General features: G+C 37.4%; 1 protein-coding gene across 15 annotated transcripts in view; it reads left to right on the top strand.

Moving 5' to 3' along the window:
- LOC112648106 (centrosomal protein of 76 kDa) overlaps positions 1-24,719 on the top strand; it is a 233,806-nt gene that overhangs the window by 116,004 nt on the left and 93,083 nt on the right. For all 15 annotated transcript variants that reach the window (XM_049111871.1, XM_049111872.1, XM_049111873.1 and 12 more), the window contains one exon: positions 17,902-18,027. In XM_049111871.1, coding sequence (XP_048967828.1) covers positions 17,902-18,027 — 126 coding nt within the window. The remainder of the gene's footprint in view (positions 1-17,901; positions 18,028-24,719) is intronic.

The following is a 24,719-nucleotide window of genomic DNA, read 5'->3' as shown; positions in this document are numbered from 1 at the left end:
GACTGCAGTTCAGTACACGCGGAGCTCCAGGGCTGGAGATTTGGCCACAACTGTTTTAATTGTTTTCTTTTCCCCTTTCACCTGGGAGAGGTGTGGCTTCTAGGGAATAAAGGCCTCACAGGACAAATAGCTCACACTGAGGCAGGCCACCCAGCAAGGGGCAGAGCATCTCTGCCCAGGCACAGACATCTGAGAATCAGCGCAGCAGGCTCCTCCCCCAGAAAATCAGCTGGAAGAACAAAGGAAGACCATTCTGCACTGGACAAAATGACTAGAAGGAAGAATCCACCACAAAAGAAGGAACCAGAAGTAATACTCTCTGCCACAGACCTGCTAGAAATGGATTTAAGTAGCATGTCAGAGATACAATTCAGGAGGACAATTATAAAATTACTGGTGGCTCTGAAAAAAGCATAAAGGACTCCATAGATTCTGTTACTGCAGAACTGAGATCTAACCAGGCCAAAATTAAAAATACTTGAACTGAGATGTAGTCTAAACTGGATGCCCTAACTCCTAGGGTTAATGAGGTGGAGGAGAGTGAGTGACATAGAAGGCAAGTTGATGGAAAGGAGGGAAGCTGAGGAAATGAGAAAAACAATTAACCCACAAGGAAAGGCTTCAGGAAATAAATGATAGCTTGAGAAGGAATAATATTTGTCTTATTGGGATTCTAGAAGAGGTAGAGAGAGAGAGGACCACAAAGTATATTTGAACAAATCATAGCTGAGAATTTCCCTAATCTGGGAAGGAAACAGGCATTCCGATCTGAAAGAGAGGACCCACCCAAAATCAACAAAAAACTATCAACAGCCCAACATATAATTGTAAAGCTTGCAAATTTTAAAGAGAAAACTCTAAAAGCAGCTTGAGACAAGAGATTCTTATATGGGGAGAAATATCAGATTAACAGCAGATCTCTCCACAGAGACCTGGCAGGCCAGAAAGGGCTGGCATGATCTATTCAGGGTACTAAATGAGAAGAACATGCCGCCAAGAATACTTTATCCAGCAAGGCTGTCATTCAGAATAGAAGGAGAGATAAAGAGCTTCCAGGACAGGCAGAAACGGAAAGAATATGTGACCACCAAACCGGCTCTGCAAGATATATTAAGGGGAACCCTATAAAAGAAAGAGGAAGCCCAAAGAAACAATCCACAAAAACAGGGACTGAATAGGTATTATGACACACTGAATTCATACCTTTCAATAGTTACTCTGAATGTGAATGGGCTAAATGATCCCATCAAAAGATGCAGGGTCTTGGACTGGATAAAAAAGGAAGACCTATCCATTTGCTGTCTACAAGAGACCCATTTGCTGTCTACAAGAGACCCATTTGAGACCTAAGGACACCTCCAGCCTGAAAAAGAAAGGGTGGAGAACCATTTACCATTCAAATGGTCCTCAAAGGAAAGCTGGAGTATCAATCCTCATATCAGATAAATTAGATTTTATACCAAAGACTGTATAGTAAGAGATGAAGAGGGACACTATATCATACTTAAAGGGTCTATCCAACCAGAAGACTTAACAATCATGAATATTTATGTCCCTAATGAGGGGAGCAGCCAAATATATCAATTAATAGCCAAAATAGAGAGATACATAGATAATAATACATTAATAGTCGGAGACTTCTATTATGGCACTTTCAGCAAAAGATCTTCTAAGCAGAGCATCACCAAAAAAACAACGGCCTAGAATAATACACTGGACCAGGTGGATTTCACAGATGTATACAGAACATTCCATCCGAACGCACCTGAATACACATTCTTCTCAAGTACACATGGAACTTTCTCCAGAATAGACCACATACTGGGTCACAAATCAGTTCTCAACTGATACCAAAATTTAGGATTGTCCCCTGCATATTTTCAGACCACAATGCTTTGAAACTAGAACGAACTCACAAGAAATTTGGAAGAAACTCAAACACTTGGAGGCTAAAGAGCATCCTACTAAAAAATGAATGGGTCAACCAGGAAATTAGAGAAGAATGAAAACAATTCATGGAGACTAATGAAAATACAACTGTTCAAAATCTTTGGGATACAGCAGAAGCGGTCCTACGAGGGAAATACATCACAATACAAGCCTCCTTCAAAAAATTGGAAAAAATGCAAATATACAACCTAACCTTGCACCTAAAGGAATGGAGAAAGAACAGCAAATAAAGCCTAAACCAAGCAGAAGAGAGATCATAAAGATTCGAGCAGAAGTCCATGAAATAGAGACCAGAAGAACTATAGAACAGATCAATGAGACCAGGAGCTGGTGCTTTGAAAGAATAAGATAGATAAACCCCTAGCTCCAGTCTTATTAAAAAGAAGAGAAAAGACTCAAATTAAAAAAAATCACAAATGAAAGAGGAGAGATCACAGCCAATACCAAGAAAATACAAATGATTAAAAAAAAAAAGAAGGATTTTATTTACTTAGTCATGACAGATACAGAAAGAGAGAGAGAGAGGCAGAGACACAGGCAGAGGGAGAGAGAAGCAGGCTCCACACGGGAGCCCGACGTGGGACTCGATCCTCGGTCTCCAGGATCACACCCCAGGCCTAAAGGTGGCGCTAAACCACTGAGCCACCAGGGCTGCCCAATACAAACGGTTTTAAAAACGTTTTATGAGCAGCTTTATGCCAACAAATTAGGCAATCTGGAAGAAATGGATGCATTTCTGGAAACCTACAAATTACCAAAACTGGAACAGGAAGAAGTAGAAAACCTGAACAGGCCAGTAACCAGCAAGGAAATTAAAGCAGTCATTAAAAACCTCCCAAGACACGAAAGTCCAGGGAATAGATGGCTTCCCAGGGGAATTCAATCAAATGTTTGAAGAAGAAATAATAGCTATTTTACTAAAGCTGTTTCAAAGGATAGAAAGAGACGGAATACTTCCAAACTTGTTCTTTGTGACCAGCATTACCTTGATTTCAAAATCAGACAAAGACTCCACCAAAAGGAGAACTATAGACTAATATCCCTGATGAACACAGATCCAAAAATTCTCACCATGATACTAGCCAATAGGATCCAACAGTACATTAAGAAGATTATTCACCATGACCAAGTGGGATTTATCCCCGGGATACAAGGCTGGTTCAACACTCGTAAAACAATCAATGTGATTGATCATATCAGCAAGAGAAAAAACAACAACCATATGATCCTCTCAATAGATGCAGAAAAAGCATCTGACAAAATACAGCATCCATTCCTGATCAGAACTCTTCAGAGTGTAGGGATAGAGGGAACATTCCTCAGCATCTTAAAAGCCATCTATGAAAAGCTCACAACAAATATTCTCAATGGGGAAGCACTGGGAGCCTTTCCCCTAAGATCAGGAACACGACAGGGATGTCCACTCTCACCACTACTATTCAACATAGTCCTAGAATCCTAGCCTCAGCAATCAGGCAACAAAAAGAAATAAAAGACATTCAAATTGGCAAAGAAGTCAAACTCTCCTTCTTTGCAGATGACATGATACTGTACCTAGAAAACCCAAAAGACTCCACCCCAAGATTGCTAGAACTCATACAGCAATTCAGCAATGTGGCAGGGTACAAAATCAGTGCCCAGAAATCAGTGGCATTTCTATACACTGACAATGAGGCTGAAGAAAGAGAAATTAAGGAATGAATCCCATTTATAATTGCACCCAAAAGCATAAGGTACCTAGGAATAAACCTAACCAAAGAGATAAAGGATCTATGCCCTAAAAGCTACAGAACACTTCTGAAAGAAATGAGGAAGACACAAGAGATGGAAAAATATTCCATGCTCATGGATTGGAAGAACAAATATACTGAAAATGTCTATGCTACCCAGGGCAACTTACACATTCAGTGCAATCCCTGTCAAAATACCATGGACTTTCTTCATAGAGTTGGAACAAATCATCTTAAGATTTGTATGGAACCAGAAAAGATCCCAAAAGCGATAGGAATGTTGAAAAAGAAAACCATCGCATCCCACCGCTGCCACCAAAAAAAAAAAAAAAAAAAGGAAAGAAAAGAAAACCAGGGATGCCTGGTGGCTCAATGGTTGAGCATCTGCCTTCGGCTCAGGGCATGATCCCAATCCTGGGATCGAGTCCCACATCGGGCTCCCTGCGAGGAGCCTGCCTCTCCCTCCCTGTATGTCTCTGCCTCTTTCTCCGTGTCTTTCATGAATAAATAAATAAAATCTTTAAAAAGAAAAACAGATATGGGGACATCATAATGCCTGACTTCAATCTGTACTACAAAGCTATGATCATCAAAACAGTGTGGTACTGACACATAGATCAGTGAAACAGAATAGAGAACCCAGAATTGGACCCTCAATTCTGTGGTCAACTTACCTTTGACAAAGCAGGAAAACTATCCACTGGAAAAAGGACAGTCTCTTTTCAATAAATGGTGCTGGGAAAATTGGACAGTCATGTGCAGAAGAATGAAACTGGACCATTCTCTTACACCAGACACAAAAATAAACTCAAAATGGATGAAATATCTAAATCTGAGACAAGATTCCATCAAAATCCTATTGGAGAACACAGACAACAACCTTTTTGAACATGGCTACAGCAGCTTCTTGCAAGACACATCTATGAAGGCAAAGGAAACAAAAGCAAAAATCAACTATTGGGACTTAATCAAGATACAAATCTTCTGCACAGCAAAAGAAACAAAACTAAAAGACAACCTACAGATTGGGAGAAGATATTCACAAATGACCTATCAGATACAGGGTTGGTATCCAAGACCTATAAAGAACTTATCAAACTCAACACTTAAGAAACAAACAATCCAGTCATGAAATGGGCAGAAGATATAAACAGACATTTCTCCAAAGAAGATCTACACATGGCCAACAAGAACATGAGAAAATGCTCCACATCTCTTGGCATCAGGGAAATACAAATCAAAACCACGATGAGATACCACTCACACCAGTGAGAATGGCGAAAATGAACAAGACAGGAAACAACAAATGTTGGAGAGGATATGGAGAAAGGGAAACCCTCTTGCACTGTTAGTGGGAATGTGAATTGGTGCAGCCACTCTGGAAAACAGTGTGGAGGTTCCTCAAAGAGTTAAAACTAGAACTGCCCTGTGACCCAGCAATTGCACTACTGGGTATTTATTCCATAGATACAGATGTAATGAAATGCTGGGATACCTGCTCCCCAATGTTCACAGCAGCAATGTCCACAATAGCCAAACCGTGGAAGTAGCCTTGATGTCCTTCGACAGATGAATGGATAAAGATGTGGTCTCCATATACAATGGAATATTAGCCTTCAGAAAGGACAAATACCTATTATTTGCTTCGACGTGGATGGAACTGGAGGGAATTATGCTGAATGAAATAAGTCATTTGGAGAAGGAGAATCATCATAAGGTTTTACTCATATGCAGAATATAAGAAATAGTGAGAGAGACTATAAGGGAAAGGAGGGAAACTGAGTGGGGACAAATTAAGAGAGGAAGACAAACGACTCCTAACTCTGGGAAACAAACAAAGGGTTGAAGAATGGGAGGAGTGTGGGGGGATGGGGTTACTGGTTGAAGAGCACTAAGGAGGGCATTTGATCGGATGAGCACTGGGTGTTCTGTTGGCAAACTGAATTTAAATTTTAAAAAGAACGGGAAAAATTCATTTCTTGATAACTGAAATAATGGTAATTTTTTTTTACTTAATTGAGAGCTGCACTGTAAATGTTCATAGTCCTTATATAAAATAATTTGGCAATATATTAAAAAGCCTGAAACTGTTAAAAATGTATAATAACAAAAGGCTAAGAACATCCTAAATGTTCGTTAATAGAGGAATAGTTGAATTAACTGTGGTATAGCCAATTAGTGGAGTATCTGAAGGGATATAGGTATCCAAAAGTATTGAGGAAAGATCTCTTTGGGATATATTTTTGTGAAAAGAGAAGGTCTGTAAAAGCATGTATAGTACGCTTGCATTTGTTTAAGAAAAGATACGGATAAGAATATGTTTAATGGCAGTTGTTTATATTTTTTTAAAAAGAGGAAAGATAAACCAAACTTAAGAAGTTAGCTATAGATAGAGAAAAGGAACAGAGCAAAAACTGGGACAGGGATTAAAGCTAAGCATTTATGACTTTGCTTGATTATGTAGATTTAATTACAAATTATATAAATGTTTCACACAATTATAAAATTAAAAAAATATATTTATATATATAAAATTCCCCCTGAATGCAAGGCAAATTGAACATAGCTATTATCCTGTTGGAGACATAACCACATAGAAAGACCTCCAGAGCAATAACCATATAGTAGCAATGAGCCCAGCTCCCACCAGGTTATGTTCTCTAAGGCTCACTCCCCACTAAAAGAATCCCAGGATTCCTTAGAGAAATGGCTAATTCCGGATCTGCGAAGGCAAGGTCTGAAATAGCCCGAAACGACTTGTCATACCAGAAAACAGACTATCCGTGGTTACTAGATTGTATAAAAAGGACTCAGAAGCCAACACGAAGAGGTTCCCATTTGTCAAAGATGGAAGAATTTGATCATCAGGAAGAATAACAGCTGTGATGGATTAAAACACGTCAAATATTCTGATTTCTGTGAACACATACTTGATAGTAAGACCCTCATTGGGCACCTTTAGAGGCTTGTTAGGGAACCAACTTATTTCAAGAATTGGCAAATAAATGGAAAGCATATTCATCCTATCTTTTCCATACAAACCAGCACCTTAGTTTTGTAAAGTTTCTTTTTATAAAAGTATTCCAGCTAATATGTGAAAATAGAATGATAGGAGTTGCAAAATGGTGATTTCTAATTCCAGAGAAAGAATAGCAGTAATGATTGTGGAATCAGTAGAGACCAGCAGACTATGTACTGCTGATGGAAGTTTGCAACACCACTTAGGAAGTGTTCTTGCCAAATCAGCAGACAAAAAAAAAAAAAACAACAACAATCTTCTCTAATCAAGCCTCTAGATCCAAGTAGAGTTTACGGGAAATCCAGAGGACGTAGAAGCATTTTAAATAACGCCATATGGATGCAATCAGTGAAATTCAGATTGTGGGAAACTCTGTAGGACAAATCATGTAATTTCTATAGTAAATAAACTCAAGATATATGGAAAGAGAGAAAGGAAAAACTTAGATTAAAAGAAACTTGACACATAGCATCCAGTTGCAGTAAGTGGACCCAAATAGATTCCAATTAAGAGAAATAAATTGTAAAAATGTGTGTACATATTTGAGGTAATCAGGAAAGTTTGACCTCTTATGTTATACTTGATGATATTAGAAATTATTTATATATTTTTATAAGATTTTGGGGCACCTGGGTGGAGTATTCAGTTAAGTGTTGGATTCTTGGTTTTGGCTCAGGTCTGATCTCAGGGTCGTAAGATGGAGCCCTGTTGCTAAGTGTGGAGTATGCTTGGGTTTCTCTCTCCCTCTGCCCCTCCCGCATTAAAATAAGTAAATAAATCTCTTTTAAAAATTTATTTTTAAGTAATCTCTACACCAAAGGTGGGGCTGGAACTTATAACCCCGGGATCAAGAGTTGCATGTTCCCCTGACTAAGCCAACTAAGCACCCCAGAAATTACTCATATTTTTAATATGATGGTACTATTATAGTTATTTTTCAAAGAATGTATGAGACACAGATATTTGGGATTTGCTATCCTGGAGGGTAGGGCTGAGCAGGTGAGGAAGGTAGATTAAGATTGGCCATGAATGGATCATTAAAGTTAGGGGATGGGTATATGCTGATTCATATACTGTTGACCTAGTTTTGTTTTGAAGTTTTTTCGTATAAAAAATTAAAATATGGGGCAGCCCCGGTGGCGCAGCGGTTTAGTGCTGCCTGCAGCCCAGGGCGTGATCCTGGAGACCCTGGATCTAGTCCCATGTCAGGCTCTCTGCATGGAGCCTGCTTCTACCTCTGCCTGTGTCTCTGACTCTCATTCTCTCTCTGTGTGTCTATGAATAAATAAATAAAAAATCTTAAAAAAAATTAAAATATGTAAAAATATCCAGAATAATCATTGATGATAGTAATACTAATGTTAGAAATATTTCAGAGAGGTAAGTTTTTGGTAGTGCAGTGCCCCGATACAAGCAAACACATCTACGCATATGCACCCTTCACACATTTGGGTCATGGAGCGGCATTCAGTGTTCTATGCACGTGGGCTCTGTGGCCTAGTGTCCCCATCCCTGCCACCTGTGATCACATGCCAGGGCCCTGGAGGGGTAGCCACCAAGGTTTCCACCAGTCCGCAAGTAACAGCATGGCAGCCATCCCCTCCAGCGGCTCTCACTCATGGCCACCCATGACTTACCAGCACAGCTGGGGTTCCACATCCAACCCAGTAACAGCTCCAGCAGAAGTACAGAGTATCCTGTGGAAGGCATCCCTCACTACCCAGAACTCCCCAAGGCCAAGCAGTCCCTGGTGGACAAACTTCTTTATCAAGAAGTCCACACTCTCATTCATGGCTACAGTGTTGGGTTCCCCAGAACCCTCAGAAGCTTCCCAGGCCTCCAGCAGGACAATGACCTGTGACTGAGTTCTGGAAGCCATGAGGAAGCAGCCTGGTGGCCAGTCTGGCAAAGCCAACCCTGGGCTCCAATCCTCAGTGGCTACTGCCAGGCTTCAGAAGGTACTAGGTTCATCAGAACCCCTCCCCTTCCCTCCCTGTAGACTAGGTAGGCTGCAGCAAGCAGAAGCAGTTTGACTTTTTTATATCAAAAGAGCAAAACACCAAAGAGGAAGTTGAGAGAACCCCACTCTTCACTACCCAAGCCATAAGCTTTTCCTAGCACCTTATAACTGTGTGCCTTGCACCAAGTGGAAATTAATCTCCAAGCAGCCAGTTAAAAGAAGAAGAAATTTTAAATTGAGATATAATTGACATATTATGTTAGTTTTAGGTATACTGCTTAATGATTTATGTATATATTGTGCAATGGTTTTTGTGATACGTCTAGTTAATATCCATCCATACATCCACACATAGTTACACATATTTTTTCATATGATAATTTTAAAATTTACTCTCTCAGCAACTTCCATATATACAATACTGTATTCTAACTGTGATCACTATGCTGTGTGTTACATCCTTAGGACTTAGTTATTTTATAATGGTAAGTTTGTGCTTTTTGACCTCCTTCACCCATATTTCCCAGGCTCCTCCTCCCACCCCTATCTCTGCCAACTGCCTATCTGTTCTCTGTACCAAAAGATTATTTTAAAGTTTTTAATTTAAATTCCATTTACTTAACATACAGTGTAATATTAGTTTCAGGTGTACAATACAGTGATTCAACATTTCCATACAACACCTGCTGTTCATCACAAGTCCGCTCCTTATCTCCATCACCTATTTTCACCCATCTCCCCACCCACCTCTTTGGTAACCATCAGTTTGTTCTCCATAGTCAAGAATCTATTCAAAGAGATAGTTTTTAAAAGAAGAAAATGTTACATGGATACACTGAAGATATGTTTTGCACCATTATTTATACTATTCTAAAATGAAATAAATGGCAAAGAAATGATGCATCATCTAGATAGACTATTATATATTTTCTAAAGTTATAATTCTGTGAGTTATTTAGCAATATGGAAAACTTCTGCTTTAATGAATGAACGAAACTGGTAATTTGAAGTAGTGTATTAGTGGTGGTGTGTGTGATTCATGGTGAATCATTTAGCTTTAGAAATTCCATTCCTTTTATTGTTTACCATTTATATAATACACAAAAGATTGTAAAATTTTAGTAAATTAAGTATGGAATTGGCTGTGAGTAGTATTATAAGCTATGCTTTCAGTGTTAATTCATAATTTAAAACAAAATGCATGTTTCTGCAAATACAAGCATAAGTTTACACGCAATAAGCCCTGCTTATAAAAAGCTAGCAGGTTTTTTGGTTTGCCTTGTAATGTCAAAATTTGTATACAATTTTGAAAACTCCTGGAAAAAGTTTAAGAATAGTACTGTAGAAAATGATTTCAAATAGAAACAAGCTTTATGCATTTAATTTTATTACAGCAAACTAGATTAGCCCAGTGCAGAGTTTTTCTTCATTTTCAAAATGTACATGTATTACAAATAGCTGATACAGGAGCCCCTGGGTGGTGTAGTTGGTGAACAACCCACTCTTGGTTTCAGGTCAGGTCATGATCTCAAGGCTCTGAGATGGAGCACCAAGTTGGGCCCCACGCTCAAAGAGGAGTCTGCTAAAGTTTCTTTCTCCCTCTCCCTCTGTCCCTCCCTGCACTCACTCTTGCTCGAATTCTCTCTCTCTCTCTTTCTCTCTCTCAAATAAATAAATAAATAAATAAATAAATAAATCTAAAAAAACACAAATAACTGATACAGGATAAATCTATTATTTTCATTTATGTATGTATATGACGTAGGTTTAATGGAGGATATACAAGGGAAGGCAAAATGTTTGTTTGAGCTTGTCATTACTGAATTAAGATCCCTGTGAACGTAGGTTAGTTAGGCGACCAATATTCATCAGTCCTATTAGACTACCGAGAAAGAAACTTCAATACTTTATACTTCAGAATGTTGTATTCTTTAAGTTTTGAAATTTGCTGGGAACATACTAAATTGTTTTTACTGATTTAGGCAAAAATTTAATAACTTATCCTAACTATATGATGCTAAATTTAGTGAAGATGTTCTTTGTGCAGTATTTTCTTTGTGTAGTTATTATGATAAATATATGATTACATTCATTAGGCAAAATGTTTTAGTTATAGTTTAAAATAATATTTTACTTAGGTTTTGCAAATAAAATGCTAAGCTTTGTGCACTGAACAGTTTTAAAAACATTTGAATTTCAGCAGTTGACAATAAAATATGGGGAAATCCTGGAGTCTAATATAATCAACAAAGAACTATAATGTGATAAGTTCTAAAGATCTCAGAAGATATCATTTGGTTATGCCATTTTCTTTTCTGGGATGATAGAGCTTACAAACCTTGCATTTACATGTTTCTAAGCAAAGGGTAATAGATTACTAAATGCTTTGGAATTTAGAATTTAAGCAGAAACTCTATTCTCAATTGTGCCAAAGTTTTAAGAAAAACTTGATGTTCTGTATAGTGTTTTGATAACTAAATAGGGTAAAAAAAAGTCAGTGGATAATATATAGAATTTCTGAGTTATTGGCATACATCTTTGATATGATACAAATAAAATTTTTTTTCAGGGCACTTGGGTGGCTCAGTCAATTAAGCATCCAATAGTGAGCTCAGCTCAGATCTTGATCTCCAGATTGTGAGTTCAAGTTCCTTGCTGGGTGTGGAGTCTACTTTAAAAAAAAAAAAAAAAAGAATTTTTTTCTCCTAGTTGGTGTATTCAAAAATACAGATACTACTAACTTATTTGACAAAAAAAAATTATTTTTTTAAAGATTTTATTTATGCATGAGAAAGAGAGAGAGAGAGAGAGAGAGAGAGAGAGAGAGAGGCAGAGACACACAGGCAGAGGGAGAAGCAGGCTCCATGCAGGGAGCCCGATGTGAGACTTGATCCCCGGACCCCAGGATCATGCCCTGAGCCAGAGGCAGACGCTCAGCCGCTGAGCCACCCAGGCGTCCCTTGACAAACTTAAAATGCTTCAAAATGTTAGAAAGTATTGTAGGTTGTTTTTTTTTCTAATCACATCTATCTAGACAAGATTTGCAAGTATTTTCAAGTTTTGTTGAAAATATATAACAAGGTCCTATGTGTTTAATGAAAACTTAAGAACATTTATATGGGTTCTAGCAACAGTATTAATGATTCTGTACAGGGAATCCAGATAATGGAGTTGTCAGATTGACTTAATATTTGTTCAGGATTCCAAGAGTCAGGTTTGAAACCTTAAGCAGAAAACTGGAAAATATATAAATAGAACCAAATGGAAATTTGGAATCAACAAATAAAGTAACTGAAATAAAAGTTTAGTGAATGGTTTTAATAGACCTTTGAAGAGAAAGAATGAAATGAAATATTGCCAGTAGAAAATACGCAGAGTGAAAAAAAGAGACACAGTACAGAATAGAGGGTCAGATACAAAGGCATTACATTTAATTAAAGTCCTAAAAGGAGAGCAGGGAAGGGGCTTCTGGGTGGCTCAGTTAAGTGTCTGCCTTTGGCTTAGGTCAGGATCCCAGGGTCCTGGGATAGAGTCCTACATGGGGCTCCCTGCTCAGTGCGGAGTCTCCCTCTCTTCTGCCACTCACCCTGCTTGTATTGTGTGTGTGTGTGTGTGTGTGTGTGTGTGTGTGTGTGTGTGTGTCAAATAAATAAATAAAATCCTTTAAAAAAGGGAGGGGGGAGAGCAAGGAATAGGGAGGATAGAAGTATTTGAATACTAAAAATTAATACATACTGAGGTAATAACGGACATAGTAAATACATATTAGTATTTTCCAAAACTGTGGAAAACACTATGCCACTAACTCAAGAAGCTTTACAAATCAAGAGCAAGTAAAATAATATGAAAATAATTTAATTTCTTTATAAACTGAAAATCACAAATAGAAAATCTAAAATCTTAGAGGAAAAATTAGGCTGCCAATGACTTCTCAATAGAAACAGTTGAAGCTGGAAGACATATGGAATAATATCTTCAAAGTTTTAAAATAGAACCTAACATTCTTTGCCTAGGAAAATATCTTTCAAGAATAAGGGTAAAATAGGGCACATGATTGGCTCAGTTAAGTGTCTGCCTTCTGCTCAGGTCATAATTTCAAAACCCTTGGACCAAACCCTGAGTTGGGCTCCCTGCTCAGTGGGGAGTCTGCTTCTCCCTTTCCCTCTATCCTCCCACTCCCCACTTGTGCACTCTCTCATGTATGCTCACTCTCTCTCTCAAATAAAAAAATAAAATATTTTTAAAAAGAAGAAAAGTAAAATAGCTCTTTTTCTGATTGATAAACAGATATCAGGAGTGGCCTAGAGTAGGAGTTGGGGAGTCATTAGCCCTTAGGTGGGATTTAAAGCTGGACTTAAAAAATTAGTCATAGAACAGACCAGTAGATTAAGTAAGAGAGAACATAGTCCAAGTCCTCCCTTGAAATAAACTGAAACCTAGCAAAGTCAGATTGTGTAAGGTCATATAACCTCATGTTGATAGATATAGGACAGAACCTACTCCTGCTAATTATGTTCCCCTTCCCCCATATTGTTCTCTTTTTTGGTTACTGTAAAAGATAGTTTTATTGTATACCATGCTGTATGCTTATATACTTTAAAAACATGTTTTTCTTTAATATAAAAGTAATACACATTCATTCTAGGTTAAGAGTGATATGATATACATTCATAAGAGCTTGGCTTCTAGAGGTAGACTGCTTGGATTCAACTCCCATTCTGCTGCCTAGCTGTGTGATTTGGGTAAATTATTTTAGCTGTTCTAAATCTGCTTCCATATCTATAAATTGAACTCTTGTAAGGATTAAATTAAATGATGCATTTAGGAGAAAGAACAAAAATAAAAAGTTCATGTACAGTGAAATAACCACTTATTTTTCCTCTATGGGACTATTTCTCCCTCTGTCTCAGTGGAGACTGTGGAATTTTGTTTTTCATTGTTAAGCTTTTAAAACATTTTAAATTGTGGTAAAATACACATACAACTTATCATTTAAATTATTTTAAAGTGTCCAATTTAGGTGCATTAAGTGTATTCACAATATTGTTAACCATCACCACTATCTAATTCCATAGCTTTTCTCTCACCTCCAATGGAAACCCCATAGTCATCACTTATATCCCTTGTCTTTCAGCTCCTGGCAAACACTAATCAGCTTTCTGACTTTGTGGATTTGTGTAGTCTGGGAATTTCATATAAGTGGAATCATACAATATATGACCTTTTGTATCTGGCTGCTTTTACTTATTAGTATAATGTTGTTAAGGTTCATCCATGTTATAGTGTGTGTCAGTACTTTATTCCTTCTTATCAATGAATAAGATTTCATTCTATGTATATACCACATTTGTTTTTCCACATACCAGTTCAGAACATTTAAATTGTTTCCACCTTTGGCTGCTATGGAGAGTTGCTGGTATGAACATCCGTATACAAGCTTTTGTTTGAACACTGGCTTTCTATTCTTTTTGATCAACAGTTGACCCTTGAATAGTGCAGAGGTTAGGGACACTGACCCCCAGCACAGCTGAAAATTCGCATACAGCTTTTGATTCCTCAAAATCTTAACTGCTAAGAGTGCTGGCTATTGACCAGAAGCTTTAACATAAACACAATACATAGTTTATATATTATATACTGTTCCAATAAAGTAAACTATAAAAAATGTTAAGGGATCCCTGGATGGCGCAGCGGTTTGGCGCCTGCCTTTGGCCCAGGGTGCGATCCTGGAGACCCGGGATCGAGTCCCACGTCGGGCTCCCGGTGCATGGAGCCTGCTTCTCCCTCTGTGCCTATGTCTCTGCCTCTCTCTCTCTCTCTCTGTGACTATCATAAATAAATAAAAAATTAAAAAAAAAAAAAGGATTGCCTTTAAAAAAAAAAAGTTAGGAAAATCCTATGGAAGAGAAAATACGTTTGCAAATATAATGCAGTACTGTATTTATATTTTAAAAATCTGCATGTAAGTGTACCTGAGCAGTTCAAACCTGTGTTGTTCAAGGTTAATTATATTCTACCTAAGAATGGAACTGCTGGATCACATGGTAACTTTTTGACAAATCACCAAACTGTTTTTTGTTTTTGTTTTTAAAGATTTTATTTATTTATTCATGAGAGACACAGAGAGAAGCAGAGAGACACAGGCAGAGGGAGAAGCAGACTCCCTGCAGGGAACCCGATGCAGTACTCAATCCCAGGACTCCAGGATCACACCCTGAGCCAAAGGCAGATGCTCCACCGCTGAGCCACCCAGGCGTCCCACCAAACTGTTTTTCATAGTGGCTGTACCATTTTACATTTCCACCAGCAACACACAAGGGTTCCATTATCTCCACATTCTCATAAACATTTATTTTCCATTTTGGGTTTTTGGTCTTGTAGCCACCCTACTGGGTCTGAGTGGTATCTCATTGTGGTTTTGACCTGCATTTCTCTAGTGACTAATGGTGCTGAGCATCTTTTTTATGTACTTTTTGGTCTGTTGTATATTTTCTCTGGAAATATGTCTGTTTAAGTCAATTTTTATTTTTTATTACTTTTTATTTTTTTATAAATTTATTTTTTATTGGTGTTCAATTTGCCAACATATAGAATAACACCCAGTACTCATCCCATCAAGTGCCCCTCTCAGTGCCTGTCACCCAGTCACCCCCAACCCTGCCCACCTCTCCTTCCACCACCCCTGGTTCGTTTCCCAGAGTTAGGAGTCTCTCATGTTCTGTCTCCTCAATTTTTAAATTGGGTTGTCTTTTTGCTGCAATTAAAAGTTCTTTATAGTGGTGTCTTGGTTTTGGTCCAGGTCATGATCTCAAGGTTGTGAGATGGTGCCCAGTGTCAGGCTCTGTGCTCAGTGGGGAGTCTGCTTGAGTAGCCCCCTTCTACCCCTCCCCCTCTAAAATAAATAATCTTTTAGAAAGTTCTTTATATATTCTGAATATATAAAGACCTTTATCAAATATCTGATTTGCAAGTATTTTCCCCCATTATGTGGGCCTTTTAACTTTCTTGAAAGTATCCTTTGATGTGTAAAAACGTTTAACTTCAGTGAAGTCTAATTTATCCATTTTGTGCTTGTTGGTTATGCTTTAGTGTCCTATCTAAAAAATCATTACCAAATCCATGAACAAGAAAGTTTATCCCTATGTTTTCCTCTTGATCGTGAAATCACTTCAATGTGTAAGTTTTGTTTTGTGAAACTGTTGTGTAAAACAGAGGTTTGCATGCACATAAATCCTTGTGTAAAATGAATTTACCAGTAATTACAGTAAAAAAGTATTTTGCCATATTATACATCATGTAATTAGAATTTAAAATTACGGGATCATTAGAGAAAGATGAAACTCTTAGTAGTTGTTTTCATGATCTTGGAAATGATAATTATATATTGGAAGCTGTCTTCTGTGTACAAAAATAATTGAGCAAAAATATACTCTCTGTTCATCGTTACTCTGTGAGACTAAGGACTAAGTTTTTTAATTCCAGTTAACATATGTTAGTTTCAGGTGTACAACATAGTGATTCAGTACTTCCCATACATCACCCATTGCTTTCCACAAGTGTACCCCTTACTCCCACCCTCTCTCCTCTCATAAGTTTATCCTCTATAGTTAAAAGTCTATTTCTTGGTTTGCTTCTCTTTTTTTTTTCCCCTTTCCTCTTTTTGTTTTGTTAAATTCCATGTATAAATGAAATCATATGGCATCTTTCTTTGACCGACTTTACTTAGCATAATACTCTGTAGCTCCATTCATGTCATTGCTAATGCAAGGTTCCATTCTTTTTATGGTTGAGTCATATTCCATTATATAGCTTGTGAAATTTTTGCTTTTTATGCTTTCTCATATATCAATTCTTAGCCTTGTTTTGGGTACTTCAGAGAAAATTTCTTGCTGAAACCCAAGATATTTTTCTTGAGAAGAATATGCTTTATTAAAGATAGTAATCTAGTAAATTGCATATGATATTAATTGCAAATGAAAACAAAGGCCACATTATGAAGGATAATACAATCTACAAAGACATCTTTCACTCTCCAATGGATAGAAATCATTAAAATATATATTTTGGGGTCACCTGGGTGGCTCTGTTGGTTAAGCATCTGCCTTCAACTCAGGTCATGATTTTAGACACCCTCATGGGGCTTCCTGCTCAGCAGGGAGTCTGCTTCTCCCTCTCCTTCTGCCCCTCCTCCATGCTTGTGCTCTCTCTCATTCTCTCTCAAATAAATAAAATCTTAAAAAAAAAATAAAGTGTATATTTTCAGTAATTGTATTAATGTCAATTTTACCGAATATAGTAAAGAAGTAAGGGAGAACTTAACAGCTTTTTAAAGCAAATGAAGTACCTTAAAACATAAAGCAAATGAAGTACCTTAAAACATAACTATATAAATTCTTACTTTACAAAAAGGTAAATTAATTCCCATACATTAGACTCTTGATAGGGTGTATTTCCAATGAATAAATTAAATGGTGTTTGTTTTTCCTAAATTGTTGTGCATGATGCTGAATTGCATCTCCTACCTACCAGTAGTTTTGGGCATTATGGACTATGTACACTAAAGAACATTAGGACTGGAGCTACCACCAGTGGAGTTACTCTGCCCCCTGCCCTCTTTGCTCCACTTTCCATTTACTGATGCAACATCTTCCCAATGGGACACGTGCCATTCTGGCAGTCTTTTTACCACCTAACACAATTCAGCATATATTGGGTTGAGCCTAGGCTTTAAAATCCTGTAAGACTGTGTTTAATTCTCCCTCATGGCAGCTTTCTGACTGTGGACCCCATAAGTCCTCTTAGCCTCACTTTCCTTTGCTATAAAATGGAGATAATTCAGGGTTACACTGAAGACTGAGTGTTACTATGCTGTGTATATGATATGTCAAATACAGTGCCTGACATGGTAAAAAAATAAATGATAGCTATTAAAACACCTGTGTTATGATTAATACTCAGTAAATGGTAAGCTCCTTTTCTACTTGCAACCCTATCATTTTCAAATAGAAACTGATGAATTCTACTAAGTTCATCTGTGCTGTTGAGTGTTTGTAAGTGGAGCACTTTTTCTATATAATTGTTTAGATTTTACTGATAGTTTTGTGATGCATTGGGTTTTGGATGATGGGAATTGCCTTGCTATCTGATACAAAAATACGAATATATGAGGTATGTCTGTTTTTAAGGTACCAAAACCCCAAAATAATAAATGAGCATTATTATTTTATTTTCCACTTCTGTAGTTATGTGCTGCTCATCTTCCAACTGAATCAGAGGCACCAAATCATTATCAGGCAGTATGTCGTGCACTGTTTGCAGAAACAATGGAGCTGCATACATTTCTGACTAAGATTAAGAGTGCAAAGGAGGTGAGTACTACTCCTTTCATACTTCTTGGCATTGTGAAAGATAAACCTGAATTTCAACACTGTCCATCATAATATTTAAAATATTTATTGTCATCCTTATGGTGAACATTGAAAATTATTTAGGAAAGAATCAATAGGCAAAATTGAATCTATTTTTTTAAATTGCAGTATAGTTGACATATATACAATATAGTGATTGAAGAAATCTGTATATTATTTAGTGCTCTCCTAAGTGTACTGTTAATCTCTTTCACCTCTATCACCAATTGTCCCACCCACATCCCTTCTGGCAATCATCAGTTTGTTCTGTGTAGTTAAGAGTATGTTTTTTTTTTTTTTGTCTTTCATTTCTTAAATTCCATATAAGAATGAAATCAAATCATATTTGTCTTTCTCTGACTTATTTAGTTTGACATTATGCCCTCTAGATCCATCCATGTTGTTGCAAATGGCAAGATCCCATTCTTTTGTATAGCTGAGTAATACTCCCTTGTAGATCTATCTATACCACATCATCTTTATCCATTCATCTGCTGATGGACACTTGGGCTACTTCCATAATTTGGCTATTGTACAGTGCTCCAGTAGACATAGGGGTACATATATCTTTTTGAGTTGGTGTTTTCATATTCTTTGTGTTATACCCAGTAGTGGAATTACTAGATCATATGGTAATTCTATTTTTAATTTTTTTAGGAACCTCCATACTGTCTTCCACAGTGGCTGCACCATTTTGCATTCCCACCAATACTGTACAGGGGTTCCTTTCTCTCCACATCCTTGCCAACACGTGTTTCTTTGTTTTTGATTTTAGCCGTTCTGACAAGTGTTAGAGGATATCTTATTGTGGGTTTGATTTGCATTTTCCTGATGATGAGTGATGATGACTATCTTTTTATGTGACTGTTGGCCATCTGGATGTCTTTGGAGAAATGTATATTCATGTCTTTTGGCCATTTTTAAATTGGACTATTGGAGGTTTTATGGTGTTGAGATGTTCCCTCTAAACCTACTTTGTTGAAAGTTTTTATCATGAATGGATCTTGTGCTTTGTTAGATGCTTTTTCTGCATCTATTAAAATGACCCTATGGATTTTTATCATTTTTTTTGTTGTTGATGTGATGTATCATGTTGATTGATTTGTGAATATTGAACCACTTTTGCTTCCCAGGAATAAATCCCACTTGATCGTGGTGAATTAGTCTCTTACTGTATTGTTGGATTATGTTTACTAGTATTTTGAGGATTTTTACATCTGTGTTCATCAGAGATACTGATCTATAGTTCTCTTTTTTTTTGTGGTGTCTTTATCTGGTTTTGGTATCAGGGTAATTCTGGCCTCATAGGATGAATTTGGAAGCTTTACCTCTATGTTTTGGAATAATTTGAGAAGAACAGATATTAACTTTTTACAGGTTTGGTAGAATTTACCTATGAAGCTATCTGGTCCTGGGCTTTTATTTGTTGGAAGTTTTTTTTAATAACTTAGTTTAATTGCTAATAATTTGTTCAAATTGTCAATGTCTTCCTAATTCAGTTTTGGGAGGTTATATGTTCCTAGGAATTTATTTTTTCTAGATTGTCCAATTTGTTGGTGTATAATTTTTTTATCATATTCTCTTATCCTTTGTATTTCTTTGGTTTCAATTGTTATTCCTCTTCTTTCATTTATGGATTTTGTTTAAAATTAAATTTGTTCCTATTTTTTAACATTGTGTTTAAAGTGTGTGAATCCACTTTATAAAACAAAGATTTTTGTAAAGCTTCCTTACAAATGAGAAATAAAATGCTACTGAATTAGTACAATCAATTTCCCATATGACTTGCTTTTCACTGTCTTTCTGCCAGTCTTTTCCGATTTTAAGAGATGTAGTACCTTTTTTGGGAAGGGATAGGGACTCAGGAAGGAGGCTACACATTTGATAATTTAACTGTTTAATGTGGATTTGGATAAATACTTAGTGGAGGTGATTGGAATTTATATTCATATAGTTGAGCATCTCATTTTAGCTATTTTCTTTCACTATTATTCATCAGTGTCTGTGAGTTAAAATGTTATGTGTAGAATCCAAAGAGAATCACTCTAATTTATTTACAAGTTGAATCACCATATTGTATATTACACAGATGGTTTTGAAGATTCATGAGATCTATATAAAGCAGCACAGCATCTAGCACACAGTAAGAACTCTGTACATGATAGGTGATGGATATCATTTCTTTTATGACTAAAGTACAAAGTTTATCTGAAGCACCAGTTTAAAATTTATGATGACCCAGAGTTTGAGAAGGGATACAATGGGTTATGTAAGGGCAGAAGGAAAATACTAACCTATACTAGCCTAATAAGACTAGCTCTGGTAATAAGTGACAGATGTGTCATCCAGATCACCCTTAATAAATCACCTTAAATAAATCCATTTTATATGTATGAATAACAGCTCTAAGCATTCCTTCTCTGTCTCAACCTGGATACTGCTCATAGTCTGTCTTTTTTTTTTTTTTTTTTTAGTCTGTCTTTTTGTTACAGGCCAATGAAAAGCTGTTTATTTTTTTTAGGATTTTTATAGAGTTAGACCTAGGGGAAAATATTCAAAGAATGGAAAAGGATGAGCTATGTGTTATTTGAAGAATAATTATAAATACATCATAGACTAGCTTTCCCTCTTGGACAGAACCAGAGGATATAAGATCTGATTAAATGCTTCAGAGTAAACATCTGAAAGTACATCCTCAATTAAGGTTTAGTAAATAGTAGAAAAGATTACTTTTTAAGCTTGTAATTGTCTTCCCCTGCTTGTTAAGCTTGAGACTGCCTTCTCCAGAGAAACAAGCATTATTTTTAGGGAATAAGTGTAGTCCTGTGGGGTTAGTAAAGTAAATTAAATGCACCATTGAAGTCCTTCCAACACACACATTCTCAGGAATCATGCCTAAGCTTAAAGAATTGTGTTAACAAGTATTTTTTTCTACTCTACTTCAGTGAGCTGAAAAAATTTTTTTTGCCTTTGATGAGAACTTTGTCAAACACATTCTAAGAAAGAAATTTAAATGTTATTGAAGTTTATTTAAATAAAAATCTCACAAGCAGAGTAAAACAACAGTGGCTGGGAGCTGTGTGGCAGTGCCCGCAGAGACTAGCCAGGCTCTGACTGAGGCTGGGGCCTCTGAGATGGTTTCAGCCCCATCTCATCATGTCATGCTTTGGCACCACCCCAGATTTAGCTCTTTGCAGATACTGATTCTGTCCTGTTTTCTCATATCCTCCTCTGTTTCCTTACTTTTCACTCTTCTCTCTGAAAACTGCTCTATTTTTAGAGAGGACTCCTCAGTGCCCTGAGGGTCTTCTCAGAATGCTCTTTTCCCTGACAATAGTACTTCCTGCTGCTTCCTTCTTGTAGGAAACTGCTCTCTCTGGCATATCTTCATATCTCTGCACTGCAGTGAGTTGATAATATTCTCTCTCTCTTCTGCTTCCAAACAACTGTTCTTCTTGTACAGAAAGCTCATGCTAACCACTTCATTATTCTTAAATCCACTGTCACTATCATCTGCCACCATCTTGTGTGAGTTCTTTGATAAAAAGAAGCTATAGCTCTGTATCTTTGACTTCTCCTCTATTTCACTACTTTGCTTACCTGCCTCATGACCACCTGTGATTATTCCACCTTAGAAATCCTGGGCCCCAATTCTTCACTTCCTGGCTGTAACCTCTGCCCATCAAGCTCTATCCCTCACTGCTATCTGAGCTCATCTTCCAGTCTTTTGACTCCCCCATTTTTCTCCCAGTTTATCAGCCCTTCCTTTCCCGTGTTGACTAGGTTCAGTCACTTTACCAGTTCAGGTCACATGTTGAACCTAGATTGTTATACTAGCTCCCACCAGTCCCCTCATCACTGTGAATCCTCTTCCTTAATTTCGTTTTTCACATTGTCCATGAATGATTCTTGGAGATCACAGATCTGACCTGAGGAGGAGTCTAGCCCAGGTTCATACCTATATGTGATCTTTCAGGCTTGACCTGGCAACCCTCACCATTGGAAGCTGCCCTCCTGCATTTGACTTGGTACAGCCAGGGTTCTGCACCCTGGTTTTCTGCAGGGGATGGCAAGGACACTCACCATTCCCACTGGGCCAGCCATGCTCATCCACACATCTGCATCCCTAGTCCAAGCGCTTTCACCAAAACCTTGACTGACATGCTTTCCTCCCCTTTGAGTCAGAGCTTTCTGTTTCTGTACCTCTTTTCCCTCCCACCAGCCCTAGGTCTATAAAATGGCAGGAACATTTTGTTTACTACTCCTCAGCAGTGAGAGGATTTCCCCCACCTGCCTACATGTGGGGTATCCTTCTGTGACGAAAAAATGGAACAAAGAAAGCAGAACATCCTTTTTGGCCTCTTATTTGCATTCTTGCAGGAACTACAAGTTTGGCTCATTCTACCTGACCACGACACACCTGGCAACTCGAATGAACCATATTGCTCCCCTGATTAATAAGGATCCCCATCAACTCTAGAGTAAAATTGAAACTCCATTCTGTTGCACAAAGGGCCCTTCATGGTATTTCCCCTACTTATGTTTTTATTATCCTTTTCAAAGCTATCTTCTTTGCATTTTACACTGCCTAGTCAAAATTATTTCTTGTTTCTGAGTATGTCATGCTATTGTAGGTTTGTGGCCCTTGGACATCCTCTTCTTTCTGAGAATTCTCTTCTCCCATTGTCTGCTTAGTGACCTCCTATTTTTATCCAGGTAAACCAAACTCACATACTGCCTCCTCTGTAAAATGTTCATGACCTCCCTCCAGGCCAACAGAGTTTTATATCCTCTAGTTCCTCTGGATCTTATTCATCCTTCAGTCTTGCACTTCTCATACTCTGTGGTAGTTACTTGCTTACGTCTTTGTGCTTTTTTTCCTCCACAGCTGGACTAGATGCTTCTTGAGATAAATGACTGTTTTAAATCATATTTATAGTATGACTTTTAATGTAGTACATGTACGTAGGAAATAGTCCAGAAATACTTGTTGAACTAAAATGATTTTATACATTATATCTGTGTTTTGCCAGAACTTCAGAGGTTTTTGTCTGGTTGAAATAAGTCAGTTTTGACTTTGTGACTATTAGAAACATTTTGACCGAAACATTTCTAGTAAAAATGAGAACTGTTATGGGGACATAGTTAAGGTTTTGAATGCTCTTGATACTCTTTAGATTTCACATGAAAATTCATTTAATAGTGAGTCTTGATGAGGCAAGCTATAAAATATGTGGAATTCCCGACACTTAAGAACATATGAATGTTCTATGCCATTTAATTACAGATTTTATGTTACCTAAATTGCATGTCAACACTGAGGTTTTAGAAGTAGTCTTAACATGGTCCAAATGGATTTTTTTCCTTCTGCAGTATATGCTGCTTTCTTGAAATTAAGAATATTTTCACTCATTCATGTACGTATGGTGGTCATTTTAACTTTTCCTTAAAAGTACTAAATTCACACAAGTACTAAAGTACTCTGTTAATTTGGTATTTTTTTCTAAAGATCTTAAAATACTTTACACAGTCATACTTCATTGTGTTTCACAGATACTGTGTGATTTTTTTTTTTTTTTTTTAAGAAATTAAAGGTTTGGGAGTGCCTAGGTGGCTCAATCTGTTAATTATCTACCTTAGGCTCAGGTCATGATTCCAGGTCGAGCCCCACATAGGGCTCTCTCCTCAGTCAGAATCCTGCGTCTCCCTCTCCCTGCTTGTGCACTCTCTCGCTCTCAAATAAAGTCTTTATTAAAAAAATAAATAAATAAAAGGTTTGTGGCACCCCTGCATTAAGCAAGTCTATCAGTGACATTTTTCCAACATTATTTGCTCAGTTCATGTCTCTGTGTCACATTTAGTAACTCTTGCAGTATCTTAAACTTTTTCATTCTTGTCATTATGGTGACAAGTTGTTATGGTGATCTGTGATGAGTGATCTTTAATGTTGTTATTGTAGTGGGTTTGGGGCACCACAAACTGCCCAAATAAGACAGAACTTAATTGACACATGTGTGCTCTGACTGCTCCACTGACTGGCTGCTCCCATCTCTTTCCCTCTCCTTGGGCATCCCTGTTCCCTGACACACAATATTGACATTAGGCCAGTAAATAACCCTTCAAACGCCGCTAAGTGTTCAAGTGAAAGCAAAAGTCACACATGTCTCCCTTAAATCAAAAGCTAGAAGTGATTAGGCTTAATGGGGAAGTCATACCAAAAGCTGAGATAGGCTGAAAGGTAGGCCTTCTGCACCAGTTAGCCATGTTATGAATATAGAGGGGAAAGTTCTTGAAGGAAATTGAAATGCATGCTACTCCAGTGGATACACGAATTAAGGAAGCAAATGCCAATATGAAGAGAGTTTTAGTGGTCTGGATAGATCAAACCAGTCACAACATTCCCTTAAGCCAAAGCCTAATCCAAAGCCAGGCCCTAACTCTTTTCAGTTCTTTGAAGTTGAGAGAGGGGAAGATGATGCAGAAGACAAGTTTGAAACAAGCAGAGATTAGTTCATGAGGTTTAAGGAAAGAAGCTATCTCTATAACATAAAAGTACAAGTTGAAGCAGCAAGTGCTAATGTAGCTGCTGCAGTAAACAAAGAGCTGTGATGGAGATGTCCAATGAGATTAATGTTGTTTTCATGCCTGCTAAC

This window comes from Canis lupus, chromosome 7 (assembly GCF_003254725.2).
Source record: "Canis lupus dingo isolate Sandy chromosome 7, ASM325472v2, whole genome shotgun sequence".
NCBI classification, from domain to species: domain Eukaryota; kingdom Metazoa; phylum Chordata; class Mammalia; order Carnivora; family Canidae; genus Canis; species Canis lupus.
The sequence above is the reverse complement of the archived record's forward strand: the minus strand, read 5'-3'. Positions and strand labels throughout refer to the sequence as shown.